Source organism: Pleurodeles waltl, chromosome 6 (assembly GCF_031143425.1).
Source record: "Pleurodeles waltl isolate 20211129_DDA chromosome 6, aPleWal1.hap1.20221129, whole genome shotgun sequence".
Lineage (NCBI taxonomy): Eukaryota > Metazoa > Chordata > Amphibia > Caudata > Salamandridae > Pleurodeles > Pleurodeles waltl.
In genome coordinates, this window is record NC_090445.1 from 1622344820 (window position 1) to 1622370551 (window position 25732).

General features: G+C 41.8%; 1 protein-coding gene across 1 annotated transcript in view; it reads right to left on the bottom strand.

Annotated features, from left to right (window-relative positions):
• Nucleotides 1–25732, bottom strand: part of ASTN2 (astrotactin 2) — a 2164803-nt gene that overhangs the window by 324533 nt on the left and 1814538 nt on the right. The window contains exon 17 of the mRNA XM_069241522.1: nt 4393–4658. Coding sequence (XP_069097623.1) covers nt 4393–4658 — 266 coding nt within the window. The remainder of the gene's footprint in view (nt 1–4392; nt 4659–25732) is intronic.

Here is a 25732-nt window from a genome sequence, read left to right on the forward strand (position 1 = left end):
TTTTTCCCACAAACCATTTAAATGCTTGCTGCATAGCTCTTTCCTATGAAAGTTAGAGTATGTTCACAAACATGAAAACTAAAAATAGAATATCTAGCACAAAATTAAACACATCAAAAAGGCTGTTAGATATTTGTTGCAAACAAGATATTAGAATCAGTCAATACAAGTCAGTTTCTTAAATACTGGTTCAGTAGCTCACAGTGCGCAGAAACATGCAGAAAAAGTCGAACTATTCTATAATCCTATTTAACCAGTGCAAAAAATAAACATGATGCCATAAATATCTCCTTTCTGCTTGTCACTATGCAGCTAGAGAAACAGAGCAGAAACAAGAAAGAAAGGTTTAGGTTTGTTTCTGCTTTAAATTAGCTCCATGCCCTGATCTGCTTTGCTCCTCAGCTGCTCACTCTGGCAGGAGGCATTGTAGTGTCAGAACTCAACTGTAATAAGTTATTACAAGTGGGTTCTGACATCATTTCTTTATAATATGTGACTGGGTGCATCACAGGTCACCTATTATAAAGAAATTAGAAATAGGTTTTTAAAAAGGGATTGCAGAATCCCATGGATAATAACAACAAAAACAACAATAATAATAACAAGAATACTACTACTACTACTACTACTACTACTAATAATAATAATAATAATAACAACAATAATAATTCTTCGTAGTATTATTATAACAGTGATAGTAGCAATAGTACTAGTATAGAGTAAGTATTTCTTTTGCTAGTAACAGTATTAGCTATAACATGAATTTTATGCTACACACTGTCTTCTGAAAATAACGTAAGTATACGAAGAGTTTTAAACTCAAACACTTAAACTTGATGCCCGATTACAAGAAAGAAACATTGGGCATGTAAAACTTGCATAGCACTATAACAAAAGGACCAAGTAAAAAAGTAAGGTTTTTAAAATCTGGAAAGATATCCATAGAAACATGGTACACTGTGCAAAGCTCCCCATACTCCTTGACAGACTACAGTAAAACACCTAAGCTACTAACGAACATAAACATACAGCTATTATGATGCATTTTTATAATTATATTACCATATAATGTGGCTCTGGGACTCCGGATAAATTTATCTTTAATACAGTTAGAAACAAATTCAAGTGTTGCTACCAAGTCCCCCCTAACTCTGTGGGGCTCATTCCAACTGCTGAGGAATTTATGGGTGATAATTGTGTACCAGGTAAATAACAATCCAGCTTGATCTATACCAATTTTAAGAAATTCTGCTTGAAAAAAGGGATGCACTCATGCCCACAAATAGAAAAACAAGCATTTGCAATGCAATGGGTCTCACGTTTGCTTGAGTTAGAGCTGTTAACGTTGTAAATTCCAAACTGGACTTTTCTTGCCACTTAAATTGAAAATGAAAAGTAAAACAATTGACACAAGCGAGCCGATTCAAAGCTCCATGGCTGCCATGAGTGTGAAGGAGACACACAGAAGGAAAAATAAGTTTGCTCGCAGTCATAGGAATACGCAATTGTGCAATTATCCATGTAACAGGGTTGGTGTCCAAGGCGGTAACCAAACCGCCCCAAGGAGGGGCAAATGTAAAGCATTTACCAATGATAACAAAGGATTTTTGAAAGGCAAGCCCACAAACGAGTGATGGTGATGGGTGTGTGGTGGGAGCGGTTAAAAACCCGCAGATAGATTACAACAGGTCAAAGCGCTTGCGTGCTCGACCTAAAAAGTAGGAACTATAGCTTCTCACCTAATTACAAATAGAAAAAAAAAGTTCGAGAAAAAATACATAAAAGACAAAAAGCTTAAACTTAGCATCATCCATTTGGGCATAAATGTTGATGTACACTTTCAAATATAGGCTCAAAGGCTTAAGTTAATAAGCTTTGTGCTCTGTAGATTACCCTTTTTCTTTGTTCAATCTTTTTAGAGTAGATTTTCACCTGAAGAGCACGTCTCCCACTTATAATTTTTAACAGAGCGTAGATTTATGTTAAATATTCAAGACTTTAATGCGGACTGCTGCCTGGTCCCAGGGTCTGTTCATCATTGATTCATGGAGTCACTTAGATTCTGTTATACAAGAAATTATCTTTGGACTGCCTAGACCTGGCAAACCAGAGTCCCACATCGCAGCTTCCCCTTGTTATACAATTGATTGTCTAGGTCGTACCAGCTCAAGTTCAACTAAGTTTTTAATCCAACTTCACGCTTAATGCTTTTCATGGAGGATAAAGGTAGGTCTCTGAGAAAAACTGAGACTGTGTTGAAGTCTCTGATTGTCAGAATCAGGGAGATGAATGACAAAAAAAGGCAAGTGTACCCTTATTATGTCACACCTCGTAGAGACACTTCACATCATTGTCTATGCCATCCTCTTTAACCACACCTTACAGATTCATATTTTAGGGTGTATGGTGGACTTGTTTGACTAATTTTTCACTTAAGTTGTTACTTAGAAGACACCTTGTCTCAGGCGATAATAACTCCCCTTTCAATCACTGTATTTCGTCCCGAACTTTTATATGTGGTTTTATGCAGAACTCAATATTTTCACCCTCTCGTTGTGTCTATCTTGCATGATGATTGAGTTGTTTGTCTTCATTTTTTATACCAAGCCACCTTCTGTTGGAAGAAACAAAACCAGTATTATCTGCCACAGACAGAACTGGAGGCGTCTGGGCGCCATCTTTCCCTTGCATTAGACAGTCCAGCCCTAGAATCAGTTGTCAGAGATCAAGTGGTTTTCTCAGCACACTGAGGGCATTTGCTCTTCCGGTCTTAAAGAGATTTAATGAAAATGTGGTTATTTATTTTCACCAACAGGTTTTGGAATCAGCAACCATTGTCACCTCCAGTCTCAAATATTGCAACAATGACAATTTGGAACTGCCTATATACCAACTCACAAGAGTATGCAGAGCCAAAACGTAGCCTTATCACTGGATATTGGTACCAAGGGGCCTATTTATGAGTGATGCAAGTGAAAAGTGGGATTTATGAAGCCACGCAAGGCCACCTTGTGTGGCCCTGTGTGGTTTCATAAATCAGGAGTAAAGCAATGCAGTGCCAATCGCTGCATTGCCTTACTCTGCTCTAAGAGGCATTTCATGGGCGTTCTGTCGCATGGATTTTGTTGCATTCCCAGATTTTCCGGAATTGGTAAAAGGGAATGTGCCAAACACCTATGCCTCCCCAGGTGACGCGTAACAAGGAGAAACATCTTTACTTCTTGTCATTACTTCCTCTTTCTATGTGTGCTATATTCTGCAGCGCACATAGAAAGAGGACTATGCCTCAGGTGACTGTTTGTGTGCAGGAAGGGACACCTTCCTGAATAAAATCAATCCTCTTTACAACGGAGGCACCATTGCAGCATGGTGCATCGGGTGTCTGCATTTACACTAGGCTGCCAAAAGAGCCAGTGCAGGAATAGAGGTAGGAATGCATCATATTCTTTTAAATACTGCGCATTCCTGCCCTATCCTTGTGAGGCGGCGCTGCACAGCGAGGTGACTTGCTTCACTCCATCACTTGGCCATAAATATTGCCCAAAGTGTTTTGAAATAGGAGCAAATGGTCATCTTTAAAATCCAGACCTTTGTTATCACTCCAACGCCTTTTTTGATATTCCTACACCACCTTTTTAAAGGTCAAATTCAACAAACGTAATTTTGTCTGCCAGATGGGGTCTCCATCTTCAAGCATGATTTCTGACCCCTTTAGGGATGGTTAGTGCCATGGAATCTTCTTGATTCCACCAACTAGTGGAAACCCCATGGCTGTGCACCGAGTCTCAAAATATCCCTACACGTTCTCAAAATGGATCTACAGAGTGCCATAACATCAAGTACAAACAGCCCTTTTGACCTCAGTTGTGCTGCTTTCCAAAGTCTAGAAAGAAGAGGAAATTTAACATAGGTGTGCATGGTATACCTGTATAAAAACAAAATCCAAGCAAATTATGCCATCCCATGATGGATTACTTCAGCAAATCTAACCACCTCTTAAAGAAGTTATTGTTAGTGAAAGTGGGGGAAGAGAAAGAATATATGAGATAGGAAAGGTGTAACAGAATGAGTAAAAGAGAAGCAAGGAAACAAATGAAGGGCTTGCGGTGAGGGAGTAAGAGGTAAAATGAAGAGGATCATTTCAGAGAAAGGGAGACCAGAAAATCAAAAGGAAGAGAAAATAAATAGAGAAAGTTTGAATGCACACATTTCAATTCACATATAAGAGAGAGGTGGGGAGAGAGAGGCAGAAAGAGCTAGAATGAGAGAGATAGAAAGAAATGTCGTAAAAGACGAGAGCACTTTAGGGGACCCAAGAGGCGATGGGGAAGAGAAAAGCACGACATAGAGAGGGGGAGTAGTAGGAGCAGTTTCCTCCGGAGTCACACTGACCTCTTTGGTGTTGTTGTCCTGGATCAGGCTGTACAAAGGAGCCACCCGGGTGATCTCCAACAGCACTGGAGTGGGGCTGAGCTGCTCCTTGCCGGCCCGCCGGCACAGGTGGCAGGTGGATGGACAACGCCCCTTTTCCTCACAGTGGATTTCCACCCCCAGGATCAGCTGGTCATCTGATAGCATCTGAGCAGTCAGCAGGCCCGAAAGGTAAGTGATGAAAGGCATGGACTTCAGCTCCTTCTTGTTCCCCAAATCTGTAGTTTCTGATGTTTTAGAAGAAAGAAGACAAGAGAGATAGTGAAAAAGATGTTGGAACATTTCAACATGTAGATCTTAAAGGTGCACGCCCTAATTATCGACCCCAGAATATCGTTGGGGCACAATATAGAGGACAAAATATTGAAAAAAGAAATAATGGCAGGTAAGTCTAGATTTTCTTTACCTAACTCCAAATATATGTACCTACATGGTACATATAGTACATATATCTTCAAGGTACATACATGTGGAGTTAGGTATGGTCAATCTGTACTTCCCTATATGTGCACTGAACATTCAATATGTCATCCCTCAAAAGTCTGTTCTCGATATTCTTGTATCATTATATTTTGGGGGTCGATATTCAGTAGTACAATCGATCTTAAATGAGATCACAGCCAAGAGGAGTGACTATCAGGGGTACTGCTCTTGCGCTCTGAAGGAACTAGTTGCAGTCTTTTGATACCTTAGTACCTAGTGTGGGATGAGGCAACCTGTGGATGACAGATTTGTGGGAAGATGTAAATCAGTAGGGTCTGCTGCAGTACAAGTTGTGTACACGCATTCACAGGTGTATTTTGTCTATTCCAATGAACCTTTACCCTGCCATTGTTTATTATTGTACCTGCGGTCAATAACGGCTGTTGGTTACCCTTCAGCCAATTGTGGGCCGGAGCTGCAGGCGGGAACCCATAATGAAAGGAGGGTAAGTAACAGCTGTTTTTGCCCTGCAGGCGCAGGCAGTAGAGAAAGGAGTTCGTTTGGTGCGACATAAGCAGCAGGATGAGATAGCAAAACTGTAGCTGCACAGGGCAAATTTACTGCTAGAGGAGAGAGGAATGGTGAGAAATCAGAGCCCCACAGGGACAGGGAGAAGGCTCCTCTTGTAGGCCTATAACAGGAGCTATGGCCTGCAAATAGAGCATTTTGATTGGATGGCCATTTGGCAATATTCAATAAGGTTGCTAATAGACTAAGGGCCTGATTTAAGGAAAGTGGCGCTGCACCCACTGAAGTGCCACTTTCCTTGCAACCCTTAGCGCCCCCTAACGCTACCATGGCAGTAGTTAGGGAAACAAGAGTCCAAATTTTTGATGCTAGTTTGGAGCTTTACAGGACTAGCATCAAAAATGTTGACACTACTCCTGCAAAGCCCATTGGGGCTCATTGAAAACAGAGGTTTGCCTCCTTTTAATGCGTGCTCTGAGCAGGTGCTAAAAGTGCCGAAAAAAATGACACAAAAAATCTCTTAGATTTCTTTGCACCATTTTTTTCAACCTCCTGAATGGGGGACTGCCCCCTTTGCATACATTATGCCTGCCACAGGCATAATGTAGCTCAAAGTGTTACAAAGTGGCGCAATTCATGCATTGCACTACTTTGTAACTTTGGCACAGATGCTCACTGAAAAGGCTACCGAAAAGGATACTGTTGCTCTGACAAAAAAAATACGTCAAAAGACCCCCCAGCTTCTAGTAAAACTATACTAATTATTACTTGGGCGGATGACCGTGGAGATGGCTCAGTGAGTTGAACACCTCCCATCTCAGCCCCTCAAATCTGCAAATCTTGCCGCCTCTGCTGGTTACATTTCCTACAAACATTTTTTGTGCAGGCACAAACTTGCAGTGAACCACACCAGGCTAATTGGCAGTGGCCACGATACCTTACACGTTTCAAGGCTCGTCTCCACCTGGTTTAGAACCACCTCACTGCATGTGGTCCCATTCAGTCAAGATAAATATGTTTGTAAAGTTATTTTATACTCAATAACTTCTGTGCTGCAACATCTCTCATTTAAACAAATACTGGGCACTCAAAGCCACTGCTGTGCAACTCATGAATGCACTGTGCAGGGTTCACAAGGGGCACAGGGCTAAATCCAACAGAGGTAATCCAGCCTGCACCAAAAGCCATGCAGAGAACTGTATGTGGGCGAAGAGTCCCCAACAACCCTCACTTTACACATGTCCCTTGTCTTTCTTTTCAAAAGAATACATCGTTGTCTCTTAAAGCTACAGTACAGCTGTGAATCTAATCTGTAAGTGCCAGATTTACAAGGCCCTAGCACCACTAGAGCGTCACTTTTTGTGACGCTCCAGTGGCCCTGTGCTGTGCTCCACATTTACAAGGTGCGCTAAGCCAATTTTTTGTGGCTTAATGCCACCTTGTGAAGATGGGCCCTCTCTGACACAGTTTTCTGCATCAGGGGTGTGCAATGGTTGCTGTGGGCATTCCACCACAACACCCATTGCTTTTGACACTGCCCCAGATTTACAAGAAGGCGTAAATCTGTGGCAGCACCAAAAACTAACCCCACCCAAAGGGTGGCGTTAGTATGGCACAACGACAAGGAATCATTTTATTCCTCCTCGTTTTTCTGCAACACACATAGAAAGGGCAAACGGCCATGAATGAATGTTTATGTGCAGGAATGTGTCCCTTCCTGCACATAAACAATCATTCAAAAATGACGATGTTTTACTTCTATGTGCGCTACATTACGCAACACACATAGAAGTGCCAAATTGCCATTGTAGACTATGTGAAGGAAGAGACACCTTCCTGGACATAAACAATCACTCCCTTCAACGCAGACACCCTTGCACTATGGTGCACGGATGCCTGCATTGGCGCTAGCAGCTAAATTTAGCACCGACAGAAACACAGGAGTGTGCCGTATTTTAGTAAATATGCAGCATCTCTGCATTTCTAAAGTGATACAGCACGGCGCTGCAAATTTTGGCGCCGCACCGTGCTGTGCAACTTTGCAGTAAATCTGGCCAACAGAACAAGATGACAGGAGGCGAGAAGACTTACGTTGGGTCTGCCTGAAAATGACACATTTAGAGGTGTTAACTTCGAGCCATCGACTCTGGGAGAGCATTCGGTAGAATGTTCAGACTGCCTGTCCTCGGATACTACAAAGGGAACAGAGCGAGGGGACAGCGGTTGGTAGGGTATGTCAGAAGGGGACCTTACTGGCTCTGCCCCTGGAAGAAGGCTTGCAGAACGGCATTCAGTGAGCACATTTTGAAAATTAACGAGAAAAGGGTGTCGCTGCTTCCTGCCTTTCTTCTCGGCTGGTGTCCCCAAAACAGTTTTGAGTCACATCTCTGTCCAGTTCCTGTACCAGTGGGACAGAGGGCTGCTGTACAGACCCTAAGCTGTTTTAGAGCGTCTCCTCTGAATCCTGAAAGTGAGGGACCGGAAAACGATCCCTGCTATATTTGAACTGTCTGCATCGCAAGCAGAGCACCTGCAAGGAAATGCTGAAGATAGATTACAGAGTGCTCCTTTCAGTTGTATGGGTCTTTACAGCGTTCCTGGGGTTACATCTTACAAGGCATACCCCTCAGAGAAAAACAAGTCAATTCATGGCCAAGGTCCAGTGTTACAAACAACGTCAGCAAGATCCTTAATTGAGAGCAAGTTTGTATTCCCTAGGTAAATGATCCTAGCGCATTCCTACCAGCCTGTTTGAAGTCTCTGGCTGGATGAATTTCTCAGGGCTGTCATTTAGTGCAGTGCTGCCCTCCAGTGGATAATTTAAGAACTGCTAGCTTAGTTGGTCTACATTTTAGTGGAACTGCATGTTTTCCTATAGCCTCCCGTGGGAAGAACTGTTACATTTCATAACTTTGTAGGCTAACTCTGCTTGCATTCGTTGTATTGCAGATTCCTCTTTATAAATAACTATGATTTTAACCGTTTTTTTTTTGTTTTTACGTTTAATGTACTCCGGTTTGTGTAAGGATTAAACCATATGGGTTTCATTCTCACTTCTCATGTTAGGTTACCTAGAGAAATATTTCATTTATTTTTTATGTATTCAGGTATCCCTGGAAAAGGAGCTGTTGAATGTAAGATACACATGTTTTGAGGTGCAGATTAACACGTGAAAGGCTTCCCCCACAAAACTCAAATTATCAAATAGCATTTCACCTTGAAGCAGTGCTTCTAACATCGAGGAAAGTGACTGACAAGTGCTGTCTGCCTGGGCACTTATTTAACACCAGATTCTAATTGCATCAAGCACTTTAAACGCACAACGGTGCTGATAGATTCTCTGAGCAAACACGACAGGTCTTCCGTCCCTGCCCATCTTTAACACCCGAGAACTTTTGTTACCGAAATAGTCATTGTGTAAATATGATATGTTCTAGAACCAAACGCTTTGGAGAGACAAGAGAGAAAATCCATAGTGCCTGCTGCACTCGAGCACTTTCAATACCAACATTAAGCACTTTAAAAACACAAGAGAAAAGTCCGCAGGATCGCCCGTCCCTGAGCAACTCTAAACATCCCGTAACATCTGGCACTGACAGAACTCACTGCAAAAACACGAGCCAGATCTATTTATTAACTTCTCTATGAATTCGTTATTCTTTTAATTGTATACCAGTAAGGCATTGTTTCCACTACTGCCTTTGTTTTTCTTAATAAATGTAACAATCTTTATTGACGCTGCATGGACAATAATGTAAAAGAAAAAAAAACACCAGATTCTCTGTAGCTAAATAGGTTATCTGAAACAGCTTCTGTGTGCGTCAGAAATAACACAAATCAATGAACCTTGAAAAACAGACTATAGACGTTGTTTTACTGCAATAATACACTCGTTTCCTGTCTTCTTCAGGTCTCGTGCTCTATTATCAAGAGCACGGTTTGAAATCGTTTAGTGCACGCCCTATTCCCCTCTATTGTATAAAAGTAAAAACGTAGCAATACGCATTTTGTGATTACGAACGGCTTCCGATTGCGTGTGGGATGTGCACACTTAATAAAAGCCTGGCCTTCAACATCTTTGTGCGCCTGCTCTCTTTTTTCCAGCCTCTTGAATGTGACTATCCATTTAGACATCAGGGAGGTTACCCTTCCGTTTGTGAGGAATTTTTGAGGTCGTGTTGCCATCTCGTGGCTCTAGTGGAGAACAGCAACATTTATAGCACACACACACAAAAAAACTCCATTTGTTTTATTTTTGAGTCAAAAAGTATCACGCTACGAGTAACACATTTTTTGATGGTGTGACTTCACATTTTCACGTACACATAGCTCTGTATTTGTCATTGTGAGTCATACATTATGGAGCATATTCACAAAAAACTGGCATAGGGCAGCCCTGCAATTCTTTTTGCTGCGCTACTGTGCGCCAATTTGAAAGCGCAGGAATTCACTGTATTGACGAGATACAGTGCATTCCTGTCCTTTCAGCCAGCCGTGGTGCATAATATGGTATTTAACACCAATGCAGGCACCCCTCCACCAGGGTGTAAGGGTGTTTGCATTGTTAGCAGGATTGTTTTTGTGCAGGAAAGGTCACCTCCTGCACAAAACACCACTTCCCGCACAAAATCAATCCATGGAGACTTTTTCCAGAATTCAGTACACACAGAAAGAGAAAAAACAAGGAAAAAAATTAAGATATTTCTCCTCATTACACCTCTCCTAGGGAGGCGTATGGTTTTGATGCATTCCCAGGATTACACAAACTTGTAAATCTGGGAATGCATTAAAATCCATGTGGTTGAGTAGGAAAACACACTGCAACATCCATGGAATGCCCCTCTTATGTAGGGTAAGTGCAAGTTGCTGCATTGTCTTACACCATATCTACGAGACCATAAAAAGCCACGCAAAGTGGCTTTGCATGGCCTTAGACATTGGTATGCACTCTGCCCCGCCAGAGCGTAAAAAAAAAATGACGTACCGGCGGTGCTAGGGGCTTGCAAATATGCCCCTTTGTATGTATGTGGTCTGAGTGAATGGATGACGACTGTGCTTGTTACTCGAGCTAATTAAAACAATACATAACTTACTGATGAATTACTATTAATTATTGATAGTTTTTTTATACAGATATAATTTTATGCTTAGCATGTATATAGGTCACTGCATAGTTTGCAAATAAGTCATGTATTTATACGTTTATGGATCTAGCTTTTATTTTATTTGATCTATCACAAAGTGTGATAGCTATATAAGTTATTTGATTATACGCCTACTGATCTCTGTATTATTTTTTATCTATCACAATGTGTAGATGTAGTCATAACAATTGTACCTCTAAGTGCTTCACTACTACAATATTGGAGAAAATATAAAATAATAATAAAAAATATAAAGCCCCTAAAATTTCCTAAAAAAGTTAGTAAAAATACATCAATAAGTTAGCTTTATGTACAAAAACACTTCAAAGTCATAGTTCTTACTATTCACCCATACATGTACATATGTACATAAGGGAATTTATATAATACAGCTTTACATCTCTTTATTATTTTCCATATAGATGTGTATCTCTCTTTGTAGTTATATACCTGTAGATTTATGACTTTACTCCTACGGTAGAAAAAAACTTAAAGTCTCTCCAATGTATTACTCTTCCTACCTCTACTCTCTAACTTATCTCAAACCTCAGTGTACTACTATGATCTCCCTAATAAACCTTTCTAGACTCTTCCCTCCTCTATCCTTTCTTTGAGTCATCTCAAACATAATTTTACTTCTATGATCCCCCAAATAATACTTTCCAAACGTTTCCGTCCTCTATCCCTCCTTTTACTCATCCCAAACCTCATTTTACTCATAAGAACGCCCAAATAACACTTTCTAGACTCTTCCCTCCCCCATACCTCCTTTATCCTATTCAATCCAACTAACAGATTCACATGTCCACCGCTCAAATTAATAACTAATAATTCTCATACTAATCCACCACTAAATCTTTTAGGATTCTGGAGTAGCATGGTATTCACTGAAAACCTCTTCAATGGATCGTCAGGGGTAGTAAGCACTATATAAATACAAGTACAATTCAATCACAATGAATTAAGAGGAAGAGCCGAGGCAAACTTGGCTCTTCAAGAACGTTCAATAGCAAAGCCATAAAAATGTGTGGCATGTAATTTGTGCAACACACATTACGTAAAAATATCACACAGTCACTTCAAAATGTAAAATGTGTACCTCTTTAACAGAAGCGTTTCACCATATTAAAGCAGATTATTTCACTGCATTCAGGGGCATTTATTAAAAATGATAGTTTTATAAGCACGAACTTAGAAACATTTATACACTCTCCACCCTGATAACAAAGACATTAGTGAACTAAGAAGCAATTCATTGTCATGATGCATCATATATGTTGCCTAGATTCTGATTATACATGGAGCTACATTACATTCTATGAAATCAAGAAAGATATTTGCCTAGGATCACATGATTTGGTCCTACAGGGAAGCCAGGAGAGATCCCATGTTTTCTGGTTTCACATACTGCAATTAAACCACAGCAAAAGTTCATGTTATGTTATCTGAGCCTATAAAGTGCATGTTCACCAACGGTCTCACGGCAGTGAAGCTGCAGAAACAAAACTTCGATGACGTACTCTGTAGAGATTACTCGTAGGCCAATCTAAAGAGCCAGATCCAAGGGTGTTCCAAACGCGGGGTGCAAGAAATGAGAAACTTGTCTCACCCAGCTTCTTCCAAAAAGAGGAATGGAGAGAAGATTCAGATGAGAGGATCTTAAATTGCGGCCTGGTATATATTTGCGGATACCAGCTGAGATGAAAGCCGGGCTGAGACTCTGTAAAGATTTGAAAACAATGCAGCCTACTTTATAAAAGGAACGTTATTCGATAGGAAGCCAATGTGATTTCCACAATAGGGGAGTGATATGACACCTCTGAGGTCATTGGTACAGCAGCCCAGCTGCCTGATTTTGTTTTTGTAAAAGCCTGCAGACTATGCTCTTGGGGAGACCAGAGTAGAGGGCATTAGCATAGTCGACTCCCGAAATAACCAGTGCCATAATGTCCTGTATAAGGGCTTCTAAAGAAAGAAGTCTGCTGATCTTCCTAATTTTACATAGATTGACAAAGCAGGCTGAGACCATGACCCTAACCTGAAGTTTCATTGATAGTTTAGATTCAATCAATACACCCAAGGTTTTAACTGAATTCTTGGGCTGAGGTGGAGTGCTCATTGAAGAAGGCCAGAAGGTGGCATTCCATAGATGAGGTTGTTTTCCAATTATAACAATTTGTGTCTTGTTCAAATTCAATTGAATTTGGTTACAGTTCATGCAATCGCTTATGAATAGCCTTGTTTCCTGAAAAGCTGACATTGATTACAATGAATTTTCACTTGAGAAGATTAATTGCATGTCATCGGTGTAGTTATACACTTTGACCTTGCCTTTGCTGCAGGACATGGACTAACCTGGTCCTTATTTCTTTCTGCTTGAAGTTAGAGCATGGGAGACAGAAATCAGGAAAGCTTGGTTAGTTTCAGGCTCGAAGACCCAAGATGACACTGAGCATAGCCAGATTATTGGCTTAAGCCTGGTTCGAGCCCTCAGTGGCTTGCCCACCTCTATTTGTTACAGTCCTGCGACTTTGAAAAAAATTCTCCCTGTGTAAGAGATGGTAGTTGTGCATTGGAAGGTGTGTGCTTTAGAGACGTCTGAATCCATTGGGAACCTAAGTCACTATCAGCATACATTGTTCCCTGTCATTACCTTGATCATGATCACAGGGCAGTTCATAATGCGGCCTGAGAGCAACAAGGCTTGCTATCATCCTGCAAAAACAGAATACATATTTTAATGTTTGCACTTGCTAGCTGATTACAAGCTCTATGTAAGTTATGAGAATACAGAAGATACCAAATGCAACTTGTGGAGAAAAATACAGTATGATGCTAACAGGTTGCTGAGTGTCTTTTTTCAAGAAATCTGACGTGTCTCCTTGTTTTGGGTTTTCACAGTAACTTTAACGGCAGATGTCTCATGACCCAAACATGCTACCGACAGATGGTCCTTGCCTCCTCATCCATTAGCACCAGATCTTAGTACAAAAGGGGGCAAACATGGATCTGGCCAAACAAGACCTTCTTTGAACTCTCCATCCAGGTGATGAACAAATCACCTGGATCCTCGCTTTCTGCACTGAGAGTAGGGTGCCAGACCCCTTGAGAACAGCTGTGGGGAAACCCCAAGGGGCATCAATCTTCTGAGGGTGTTTTTTAGCTCTACGCCCATGCCGGATGCAGGCTAATTGGCATTAGAAAAGGGATAGTTAGGGGGTCACACAAGTACAGGGTAAAGGTGGGGCGTGTGCTCCCCAGTCAGAGTTACTTCTCAGCTCTTCAACACTTGTAGATGGATAGTGGGCAGCTTACTCGGTAGTGACGGATAGTGGGAGTGCCTCGTGATGCCCATGGTGTGTTTGCAATACTTCGGCTGGCTTGGGCTTTTGTAGGCAAGTTCTGGAGGAGAAACAGGCTCTGGGGGAGAAACAGGGCAGAGCAGAAGGATATCAGGCTTAGTCGGAGGAAAAAGGTAGGATTCAGCTCCATGTCCAGAAAGAACTGATGTAGGATCTCACAGATTGTGTTGATGGCATTCCTTGAAATGGAGGGTAGCTTCAGTTTTTTTATAAACCTTGACAAAAGGGTGGGGTTGCACTAACATTCACTCCTGGTACATCTCTAGAATTTAAAAATCTGACCAGCCAGTTTGAAACAGGTTCTCTTTCCGCAGAGAGGATGCTGAGTCGAAATGGTGTGGCCTTTTTTCGGGCTACATTCAGACAGGTGAATGTTTATCACCACACAAAGGGCTGAATCCACGGCTTCACTGGTGGGAAACCTTTGGTATCACAGTCAGACGAGCCCACAAGAAGATAGCAGAAGTGGCCTGTTCTTGTCTCTTTGACCAATATCGAGCCTAAATTTTGCACACAGAAATTTCACAAAGAGATGTCCAAGATGAGACATTGTACGAGAGGTGATCTTGAGCACTTCTCCACTCATGCACTTTCCATTGTTCCTCTGATTGAAATACATTAACACAATTAGAACTCTGCTGCAGCTGCAAGTAAACAAACCTTCAAATATGTAGAACATACCACCAGTAACTTTGTTGCAACCAGTTATTCCTCATGTGTACAGCCTAATAGCTAGAGTGGTAGTGCCACTTCGAAACAGTATCACTGCCGCTGCTCATACCGCATTATTTACTTACTAACCCCAATGATATATTCTATTTGACGATGATAAAACCTATGTATTAGGAGATTGGGCTTCATGATGGAAATCTTCTATGTGAATGCCTGGAGCACTCCCTAACTTCATTGGAGCAATGTAATTTAGAGCACTTTTGCACAATGTTACAATGTTTCCAGGTGTGTAGCTTGGTCACTAAGATTGGGGGAGGTGAGCTTCATATTTCTCAGCAATCACACTTGAAAGTAATATTACAATATGACATGCAGGGCACACACAAGGGGTTTGCTAAGGGTATTAAGTGAAAGAAAGCACATTATTTTGTGAAATAACCAATATTTTTGAAGTCTTTCCAAACAGTGAGAGGGTGAGAGTGTGTGTGTGTTTTTGTCTGTGCGTGTAAAATCCGACAGACACCTCACCATACCCGACTGAAAGGACCTGCACCCAACTATTTAGCAGAAAATACATTTAAGGGGGGTGTAACACCCCAAACACCTCCCCCTGAAGCTACACTCCTGAATGTTTCATTATTTTTATTGAAAGGTTTCTTATCATTTCCGCTTTTCATAGGTTCAAGTGACCCTCATGAACCTACCAAATCTGTGGATGATTGACCACACAAAGACCCTGTTGCACTCCCTTGCACACTGACTCCATATTTTTTTCTTTTATTGTTTTTCAACTTTTCATTTTGTTTGCCTTTACAAATGGCAAACAATCATGTGGTATTAAGTCCCATATTGAAATTCATAAGGCTTCTACTTCAAGTTCATTATTCATTGTATTCACAAACTAATCACAAAACTTCATCTTTGTAAAGTATTATAAACTAAGCATGTCCACCAAGAATATGAGTGCACTCCCAATGCATGTTCTACTTTTGCACGTTTTCAGGGGAACATTCTGAAATAAAAAGATAGCATAAGTAAGGTCATATGCAAATCTAATCACCTTGCCTCTAGGAAAGTATCACTGCTACCTTCTTTGGGACCACATTCTTCTTGTGAGTGTGTTCAAATCCAATCTATGCTGTTCATTAGGGAACAAATGAAATGTTTTTACATTATAAATTAAAGTGTGTTAGTATATGATAAGCAGACACTAAGGGCCATATTATATAATAATATATGGTACACTTTCCCTGTTTGTGCCACAGCGAACCTTTCAAAAGGTGCACCTGGGCAAACAGCGAAAGTGCACCCTATTATGCAGAATGCGATACCCTCAGGGCTGCCACAAACTCACACTGCCCTGGGGGCCAGCACATTCAAATGAAATATATAGTGGCTGCTTCAAAGCCGCTTAGTGTTTCACACTGCAGATAGCATGTCACCTGCGCTTTCAAGAGGAGAGAGAGATCTCCTTGCAGGCCGGTGAAGTGAGGCACTGCACCCGCGTGCAGGGGGATGTCTGGGGGTGTCCATGAAATCTTTTTTCTCTGCCCTACACAGCTGCTTTAGGAGGCACAATGAAAGTATGTCAAGTTTTTGTGGCACACTTTCAATGTGGGCCTCTGTGCCCACATCCATAATATGGCGCGGGTGCACAGAGAAAGAGACTCCTTCATTTGCATGGGATCACACCCACATGCAAATGAGGGAATGCCCTCTCATGATAGCGCTAAAGCTACTTGTGTGCCAGAGCTATCAGTATGAAAGAAGGGGAAGCACAAGCATCTGCAGCTCCTTCTGTAATACCATTGTGCCAAGCGGGCGCACAAAGCAGGCAAAGATGCATGTTCCACCCCCGGGACACAATGTATAATACAGCCCCAGGTGAGTTTGAACTTATATGCTGACATATCATATCTCTTGCAAAAAATAGTAAAGAATTTAAACAATTCAAATGTATAGTATGATTTACTAGCAGCCAACCAAACCAAAAAATTTGCTGCCAAGTGGAAACACAGTCTTTGCGTTATTCGCACCCAGACCTCCTCCTGTTTATCCTCTCTTGGAGGCCTGCAATCGTAAAGATTTCCATATTAGTCACACTGACATTTTACTACTGGTGTTGTACGTAATCAGGTCTTATTCCTCATATCAGTAACGTATTCTTTAAAAAACAAAAACTGTCCAGTAACTCATCTCCCAACATTGAATCATCTGTGGTGATTGGTAACCAGAGGAGTAAGCAATCTGACCTGGTGACCTGCTGAAAGTCTTATAGCATAACTTCTATGTTCCTGATCTATGTCAGCAGGAGTTGTGGAACTACCAAAAATTCACAGAGCCTGCAATGATCTTCATTCACCTCTTGCACTTGCGGCTTCAGTTTTCATCAAGTATGCTATATGCCCAGCGCTCATCTGACTTATATTTTAAAACCTAGCTCTAAACTGAGACTATACATGCCTTGTTCAATGTCACAATTGCGGAACTACTCAAAAATATCAGTAGAGTACACAATGGGTGTAATTCACTGATTCCTAGTGCTTACCTAACTTTAACTTGAAGCCAGGAATCGAAACTGACTCCGCCTTTCAGCGCTCTAGCAGCACACGTATAGTACAATGCACTGATCTTTCTCTTCACACATGCACCAAATGAATGATCACAGTGTAGCCCAGCCTCATTCCACCATTTAAGTCTTCTCACTTTGACATTTCTAATAAATTGATACCCCAAATACTACATTACGGCCTAACTGAATGATCACTGAAGAACTCAAACTTACTAATGTAGAATTGCCACTACATTCCAATACGGCTAATAAACGATCTTGTAAGTAAAGTGCACGCTATCCAGGGGCGCCCGTCCACTATGGCAGAGTAGCGTCGCTCCGCTGTTGAAAGCAGAAACGTAAAGTGATACTAAAAATATCACTTTATTTTTCCACCTTAGTTAGAGTGGGGCGGGGCCAGCCACCCCGACGTCACAAGGGAAGAGTGGTATGTGCACTTCTAAGTGAGCATGTTAGTTTGGGTGGCCGTCCGATGCCAGCCAAACTGACATGCACACCTAGAACTCTCCACTCGGCAGTGTGGCACAGCCGGGTGGAGAGACTAAGCGCAGGCTCCCACTCTCTCCCTGAGTGGGATTTCTGCCCTCTCCGGCCAATCCCAGCACTTCTCTCATGCTGGCAACAGGGTGAGAGAAGCATCAGGATTGGGTGGGGAGGGGAGGAAGAAGAGAAGGAGAATCGAGGCGAAGGGAGAGACAGAGCACCGAGGTGGCGGGAAAGTTAATTTTATTGTATTTTATTGCCCCCCCACCCCTTCCTGACACAAGCTGCTACTGACATTATCCATAAGTAAATACAACTTTAATTACACTGTGGGTAAAGGTGTTAAATATAAAACACCTCATGCTTCTTAATACAGTTTGTGCGGTATGGGACAGATGTTTAAAAACATTCAAAATTCATATTATATTTTACTTCTTGGTCTTTAATAATTAAAATGGAAATTGTAAATGTGTATGTACATTCAAGAATTCTGCCATCCATTATATCGAAAACCTCCATTGTGAAAATGTTGATGTGGCAGTTGTTTGAAGAAAATATTTGTCCAATGCTCGATACTAGTTCTGGAATAGGATATGGTGCAAAAATTCTGTGAAAGAAATAATATTCACTAAGAGTTCAGTTTTTCTTAGTATGTAATATTCCAAACCGTAAGTCTCTCAGAATGTTGAAAGGATGTACATAATGAAATAACATCTAGCATGCAAAACAAAATCTCACCTGATCCTCAATCACCACTTTATTCAATTTTGGTGGACAATCTGTGCATTATTGTATCTATAGTGCTGATTCCCTAACAATCACCAGTACAAATGTGTGAACTTGTTTACCCACCTCTTCTTGAATAGATATTTTTGCACAGACAATGAGTCTTCCTGGTGGGCGATATAAAAGTATGTGAATTTTAGGCAGCACGTACAGTACTTAATTTTATGATAATATTGCATCAGATGTCTGTTTCTTCATAGAGCTACACATTATAGAGTGCTAATTCTAGAATTTTGTCCAGTTCCTTCTTAAACACTATGTAGTGTTGTCCCCCAGTGAGTTGTAAGACTTTTCTATATGGTCTCTCATCAGTGATTCATAGCAAATAGTATCCACTAAGACTACAGCACATCTCTTATCTGCAATTTTTATTGTTATGTCTTTATTCTTGATTAAGTTATTCAAAAATATAGCCCCATATAGAAACAAAATATGTTGTCTTTTTGACATAAAAATTATCTCCTTTAATTCTTTCACGACCAATATTTCAAAGACATCTAGTACCTTGTTTAAGGGTGGTGCTTCAGAGGACGACTTTGTTCTGAATTCTTTATATTTGCCTGTTACTGTATCCACTGTGTGTTCTGAAATATTACCAAAGTAGTGCTTCAGTTTTAGTTTTCTGATCATTTTATAGCTCTATTTCTATTTGATAAACTGAAGAATTTTTAGATGGCACACAGGAAGTAACTTTTCACGGTGCCCTCTCTCTTTGTGGTCTTAATTTATATTATTTATGTCTTCTTTTTTCCTTGTCTAGTGGGTCTTTTTATCCCAGTCTCATTTCTAAAAGAGGTGACGCTACTAGAATGGTTTTGTCAATGTTTTGTATATCATCCATGCATACTGCAGTTATCTCTTCAGTTACAGTGTCCGCTACTTACACTAGGCCTTCTACAGAGCTACTCAAGTTGGAAATTGTTGTTCTAATCTGCCTCTTTGTGTGTCTTTAGTGTTAGCTTCTGCTTTTGTTACTTCTGTTGGTCTCGCAGACCCTTCTTCACAGTTCATCTTGATCTAGATTCTTCGGCACAAATTGTTGTGGTGTTACTTGAACCTCTCTAGCCTCTTCTCTCATAATATTCCTCCCAATTGTATACAATATCTAATTTGCAATCTAAGGTGTCTCTTTTTAATTTCTGATCTTGTCTCCTTTTTGTAATTGTACAATATTTTAATAATATTCACTATAAAGCACTGCCATAGTTATTTTTTTCTTTAACTGGCTCCTCTTCCATTGTTGAAATTATGTTCTCTAAAGCATCTAGAATGTTTACCAACTCTTGCATCACCGGAATAATCAGATCCAGTTAATATTTATACAAGATCGCATTCCACTTTTCATTTAACCTTTTTTTGCCACTACATAGTGTTGGTCTCATGTTAATTTGCAACCCTCTAATATCCTTAGTGCCACAGTTATAGTGGGTATAGATCTGTTCTCTTCACCCAACTGTCTCTAATAGTCTTCATTTTATTCCACATTAGTGGTTGCTGGACTGATTTTATCAATGTTTCTTCCAACATAGATAGCACCCCGTTAACTTGTTCTTCAGTATGAACCAAAGGATATTCACTCTTTTTCTATTATCTGCTTGTTCTGTGCAAAAGACATCTTGTTAGGTACCAGGAAATTCTAAAACATCTATAGAACTACATCTACATCTGTTAAAGTTGGGAAGGTTATTACTCAGTTCTGATGTATTAGAAAGGCTAACCCAAAAGTTATGCATAAAATGGTCCAGTAATCTTGTAATCTCAGTTTGCATCTACAGAGACAAGTAATTGTCTGTTAACACCCTGTTAATGTGGTATAGCGCTCAGGGATTCATCAGACTGAATTGTAGTCAACATACAGAGGTCAGATATATTATCCTTGAATGCATGGCAGTCAAGGAAGACTTAAATGGTGGATTGCCATGAGCAATGTTGTAATGGTTTGTCGAGCATACATGCTAATGTGAGGAGCAAAATTACCAAACTGAATGAATACTACATTGCTAGAGGGTTGGAACACAGCCCCGGGCTGTACTTTCAGTATCACCGTCCAAAACACGCTCTGTGCATCTCGTGGTGCAGCACCAGATGTACTGAAAATTCATATGTATACACAGGCGGCCATCTTGACAAGAAGCCAAAGGGCCACTTCCCACACATCAAACAAAAGTAAAGGACAGATCACTTAACCCTTTGTACGCCACAGACGTAATGGTTATGTCCGTGGCGGCGCCTCTCAGGCGCCACGGATGTAACCATTATGTCTGTGTACCGGCCCTCGGGGGAAACGCTAGCGCTTCCCCCGAGGGCCGCTCCCCACCCTCCCAGGTCAGGGTTGGAAGGGGAATTGCTTCCCCTTCCAATCCCAACACCCCCCCCCCGGCGTCTGATGACATCAGCACACGCGATTGCGTGCTGCCCTCATCTGAGGCCTGCACCTCCGCGCTGGAAGCTCAGCTTTCCAGCGCGGATCGGAAGAGAAATGCTTTTGCATTTCGGTTCCGATCACTGGAGGGGCCGAGAAAGGCATGAAAGGAGAGGAAAGTCATTTCCTCTCCTTTCAAGTCTTTCTCAGCATTTCTGCTGCAGGATCGCGATGCGATCGGGCAGCAGAAATGCCCACTAGACACCAGGGACTTTTTATTTTTTTTTAATGAGGGTAGCGGCCCCTTGGGTAAGGGCCGCTCCCATGGGGGCCAAATAATTTTAGGCCATTTCTGCCCTCCTGGGGGCAGAAAACCCCTAGACCCCAGGGATATATATATATATATATATATATATATATATATATATATATATTTTTTTTTTTTTTTTCATTGGTGTGTATAGAGCAACCCCTTAGGCAAGGGTCGCTCCCTGGGGGGCCAAATTGTTTTTAGGCATTTCTGCCCCACCGGGGCCAGAAACCACTAGACACCAGGGAGTTTTTTTATTTTATTATACTGACACATTAGGGGAGCGGCCCCTTGGGCAAAGGCCACTCCCCCAGGGGCCAAATTATCTTTAGGCCATTTCTGCCTAATATAATTAGGCTGATCTGCCCCCAGGGTGGGCAGAAAACCCCTAGACACCAGGGATATTTTTTTTTATTATATATATTTTTTTTATATGTGGGGAGCGACCCCTGAGGTAAGCGTCGCTCCCCGGGGGGGCAAATTATTTTAGGCCATTTCTGTCCCCGGGGGGTGGTGGGGGCAGAAACCACTAGACACCAGGGTATTTTTTTTTATATATATACTTACGCATAAGGGGAGCGGCCCCTTGGGAAAAAGGGCTGCTCCCCGGGGGGTCAAAATATTTTTAGGCCATTTCTGCCCCCCCCCCGGGAGCAGATCGGCCTAATATAATTAGGCCGATCTGCTCGGGGGGGGGGGGGCAGAAAACCCCTAAACATCAGGGTTAAAAAATGTTGCTTATTTTTTTTTTATATGAGGGGAGCGGCACCTTGGGCAAGAGCGGCTCGCCTGCCTCCGGAGGGGAAGAAACGTCTAGACACCAGGGATATATATATATTTTTATTTACTTTATATTTTTATGTATCGGGAGCGACTCCTTAGGCAAAGGTCACTCCCCTGGGGAGCAAATTGTATTTAGGCCATTTCTGCCCCCCTATTATTTGTTAGGCCAATCTGCCCCCAAGTGGGACAGAAACCACTAGACACCAGGGATTGGTGTGTGTGTGTGTATGTGTGTGTTTTGTTTGGGGGGCAGCCCCTTGGGCAAGGGTCGCTCCCCATGGGGCACATTACTGTTGGCCATATCTGCCCCACTTGGGGGCAGAACGGCCTGTGTTTGGAAGGCCCATCTGCCCCCAAGGGGGGCAGAAAGCCCACCAGAGACCAGGGAAGATTTGTTTTTTTAAATAAGAGGGTGGGGGTATGGCCATACCCCCACCCCAAATAAATGGGTCCAAATTTGTCCTGCCCACCAGTGGACAGATGGGACAATTACCTCCGACCCACACACCGGGGGAAGAAAGTCTACTAGATTCCATGGATTTAAAAAACTAAAATAGTGGGGTGGTGGCTACCAACAAGTATTGGCCTGGTTATGCCCCCACCCCAACTGAAGGGGGTAACAGTCTTTCACCTCTCCCCCCGCACACTAAAACATCTTATCCCACGGCAAACATGAGGACATTGGATTATTTGGGGTTTTGGTTTTACATTTGGGCCATGAGAGCTTGGTAACTCTCCAAATCGTCCCACTTGGAATGGTGAGAGCTGCACTTTTTTTACTTTGGGACGCTGCCATGTAGAAAAATCCACAAGACCTAGACACATCTGAAAACTAAACATCTAGTTGATTCCAGGGTGGTGTGCTTCACATGCACCCCTAACTATTTTCTTACCCACCATGCCATGCAAACCTCCACCTTTGGTGGAAATCACAAATTTTTCCCATATTTTTGTGTTGGAACCATCCGGAATCTGCAGGAATCCACAAAATTCCTACCACCCAACATTGTCTCATCTATACCAATAAAAATTCTGCTGCACTTGTCAGCCTAAAAATGTTTTTTTTTCAAACTGCCCTTTTGGACCCGCTTTGGTTCCCCTCAATTTCAACATGTTTTTGGTTCTTCCCTCTCACAGGCACTTGGCCCACCTACACAAGTGAGGTATCATTTTTACTAGGAGACTGAGGGGAACGTTGGGTGGTAGAAAATATGTCCCGGTGTGGTGATCCCACACAGAAATGTAGGAAAAAAGTGATTTTTTAGCTAAATTTGTGGTCCGCCGAGGATTCTGGGTAAGAAAACATTGGGGGATCCACGCAAGTCACACCTCCTTGGACTCCCTCCAGTGTCTAGTTTTCAGAAATGTCTGGGTTTGGTAGGTTTCCCTAGATGGCTGCTGAGCCCAGGACCAAAAACGTAGGTGCCCCCCGCAACAACAGGTATTTGATCATTTTGATGTGTCCGGATAGTGTTTTGGGGCATTTCCTGTCGCAGGCGCTAGGCCTACCCACACAAGTGAGGTACCATTTTTATCAGGAGAATAGGGGGAGTGGTGGGTGGAAGGAAATGTGTGGCTCCTCTCAGATTCCAGAACTTTCTGTCACCAAAATGAGAGGAAAAGTGTTTTTGGGCTAGATTTTGAGGTTTGCAAAGGATTCTGGGTAATAGAACCTGGTCAGAATCCCACAAATCACCCCATCTTGGATTCCCCTAGTTGTCTAGTTTTTGAAAATGCACAGGTTTGGTAGGTTTCCGTAGGTGCCGGCTGAGCTAGAGGCCAAAATCCACAGCTTGGCACTTTGCAAAAAACAGCTCTGTTTTCTTTGGGAAAATGTGATGTGCCCACGTTGTGTTCCGGGGCATTTCCTGTCGCGGGCGCTAGGCCTACCCACACAAGTTAGGTACCATTTTTATCGGGAGACTTGGGGGAATGCTGAGCTAGAGATCAAAATCCACAGCTAGGCACTTTGCAAAAAACAGCTCTGTTTTCTTTGGGAAAATGTGATGTGTCCACGTTGTGTTTTGGGGCATTTCCTGTCGCGGGCACGAGGCCTACCCACAAAAGTGAGGTACCATTTTTATTGGGAGACTTGGGGGAACGCTGGGTGTATTCTGTGTAACAGAACCTGGTCAGAGCCCCACAAGTCACCCCAACTTGGATTCCCCTAGGTGTCTAGTTTTCAAAAATGCACAGGTTTGGTAGGTTTCCCTAGTAGCCGGCTGAGCTAGAGGCCAAAATCTACTGCTAGGCACTTTGCAAAAAACATGTCAGATTTCAATGTAAAAATTTGATGTGTCCATGTTGTGTTTCCTGTTGTGCGCATTAGGCCTACCCATGCAAGTGAGGTACCATTTCTATCGGGAGTCTTGAGGGAACACAGAATAGCAAAACAAGTGTTATTGCCCCTTGTCTTTCTCTACATTTTTTCAAATGTAAGACAGTGTGTAAAAAATACGTCTATTTGAGAAATGCCCTGTAATTCACATGCTAGTATGGGCACCCCGGAATTCAGAGATGTGCAAATAACCACTGCTACTCATCACCTTATCTTGTGCCCATTTTGGAAATACAAAGGTTTTCTTGATACCTATTTTTCACTTTTTTATTTTTCAACAAATGAATTGCTGTATACCCTGTATAAAATGAAAATCCATTGCAAGGTGCAGCTCATTTATTGGCTCTGGGTACCTAGCGTTCTTGATGAACCTACAAGCCCTATATATCCCTGCAACCAGAAGAGTCCAGCAGACGTAACAGTATATTACTTTCACAAATCTGACATTGCAGGAAAAAGTTACAGAGTAAATGTGGAGAAAAATTGCTGTTTTTTTCACCTCAATTTCAATATTTTTTTTATTTCAGCTGTTATTTTCTGTAGGAAAAACTTGTAGGATCTACACAAATGACCCCTTGCTGAATTCAGAATTGTGTCTACTTTTAAAAAATGTTTAGCTTTCTTGGATCCAGCATTGGTTTCACACCTATTTCTGTCACTAACTGGAAGGAGGCTGAAAGCACAAAAAATAGTAAAAATTGGGTATGTCCCCGTAAAATGCCAAAATTGTGTTGAAAAATTGAGTTTTCTGATTCACGTCTGCCTGTCCCTGAAAGCTGGGAAGATGGTGATTTTAGCACTGCAAACCCTTTGTTGATGCCATTTTCAAGGAAAAAAACACAAGCCTTCTTCTGCAGCCCATTTTTCCAATTTTTTTTTTAAAAAACTAAATGTTCGCTGTATTTTGGCTAATTTCTTGGTCTCCTTCAGGGGAATCTACAAAGTCTGGGTACCTCTAGAATCCCTAGGATGTTGGGAAAAAAGGACGCAAATTTGGCTTGGCTAGCTTACGTGGACCAAACTTTATGAGGGCCTAAGCGCAAACTGCACCAAATAGCCAAAAGAAGGCTTGGCACCTGAGGGGGGAAAGGCGTGGCAGCGAAGGGGTTAATCAAAAAAATAAGTAAAATATAAACGATGGTCCCCATCAAAACATGCAAAAGACAAGCAACTTTGAAATGCAAATGTATACATTTACACGTTCCAAAAAGTAAAATAAGTAAAACAGTACATGATCCAGTATTATTGAACGGACGGCGCAGTGCCTTGTAGTTTTCACCTTGAAGAGTCCACTGAACTAAAATACATGGATCTAGTTCAAAAAGTCGCGGGAGGGTCGACAGCGCGTCTTTAAACCCTATCGCACTCCATGCAAAAAAAAAAAAAAACGTACACATCTGTGGGAGTCCCTCGAAAGGCTTCCAGAATGAATTTTAACATTATGTACTTTCAAACGCCTGTGTCTCGAACCACTCAAAGCTACATTCACCGTGTACCCGGGATGCAGCTTAGTGCCTTTGATTTGAACTACATATCCC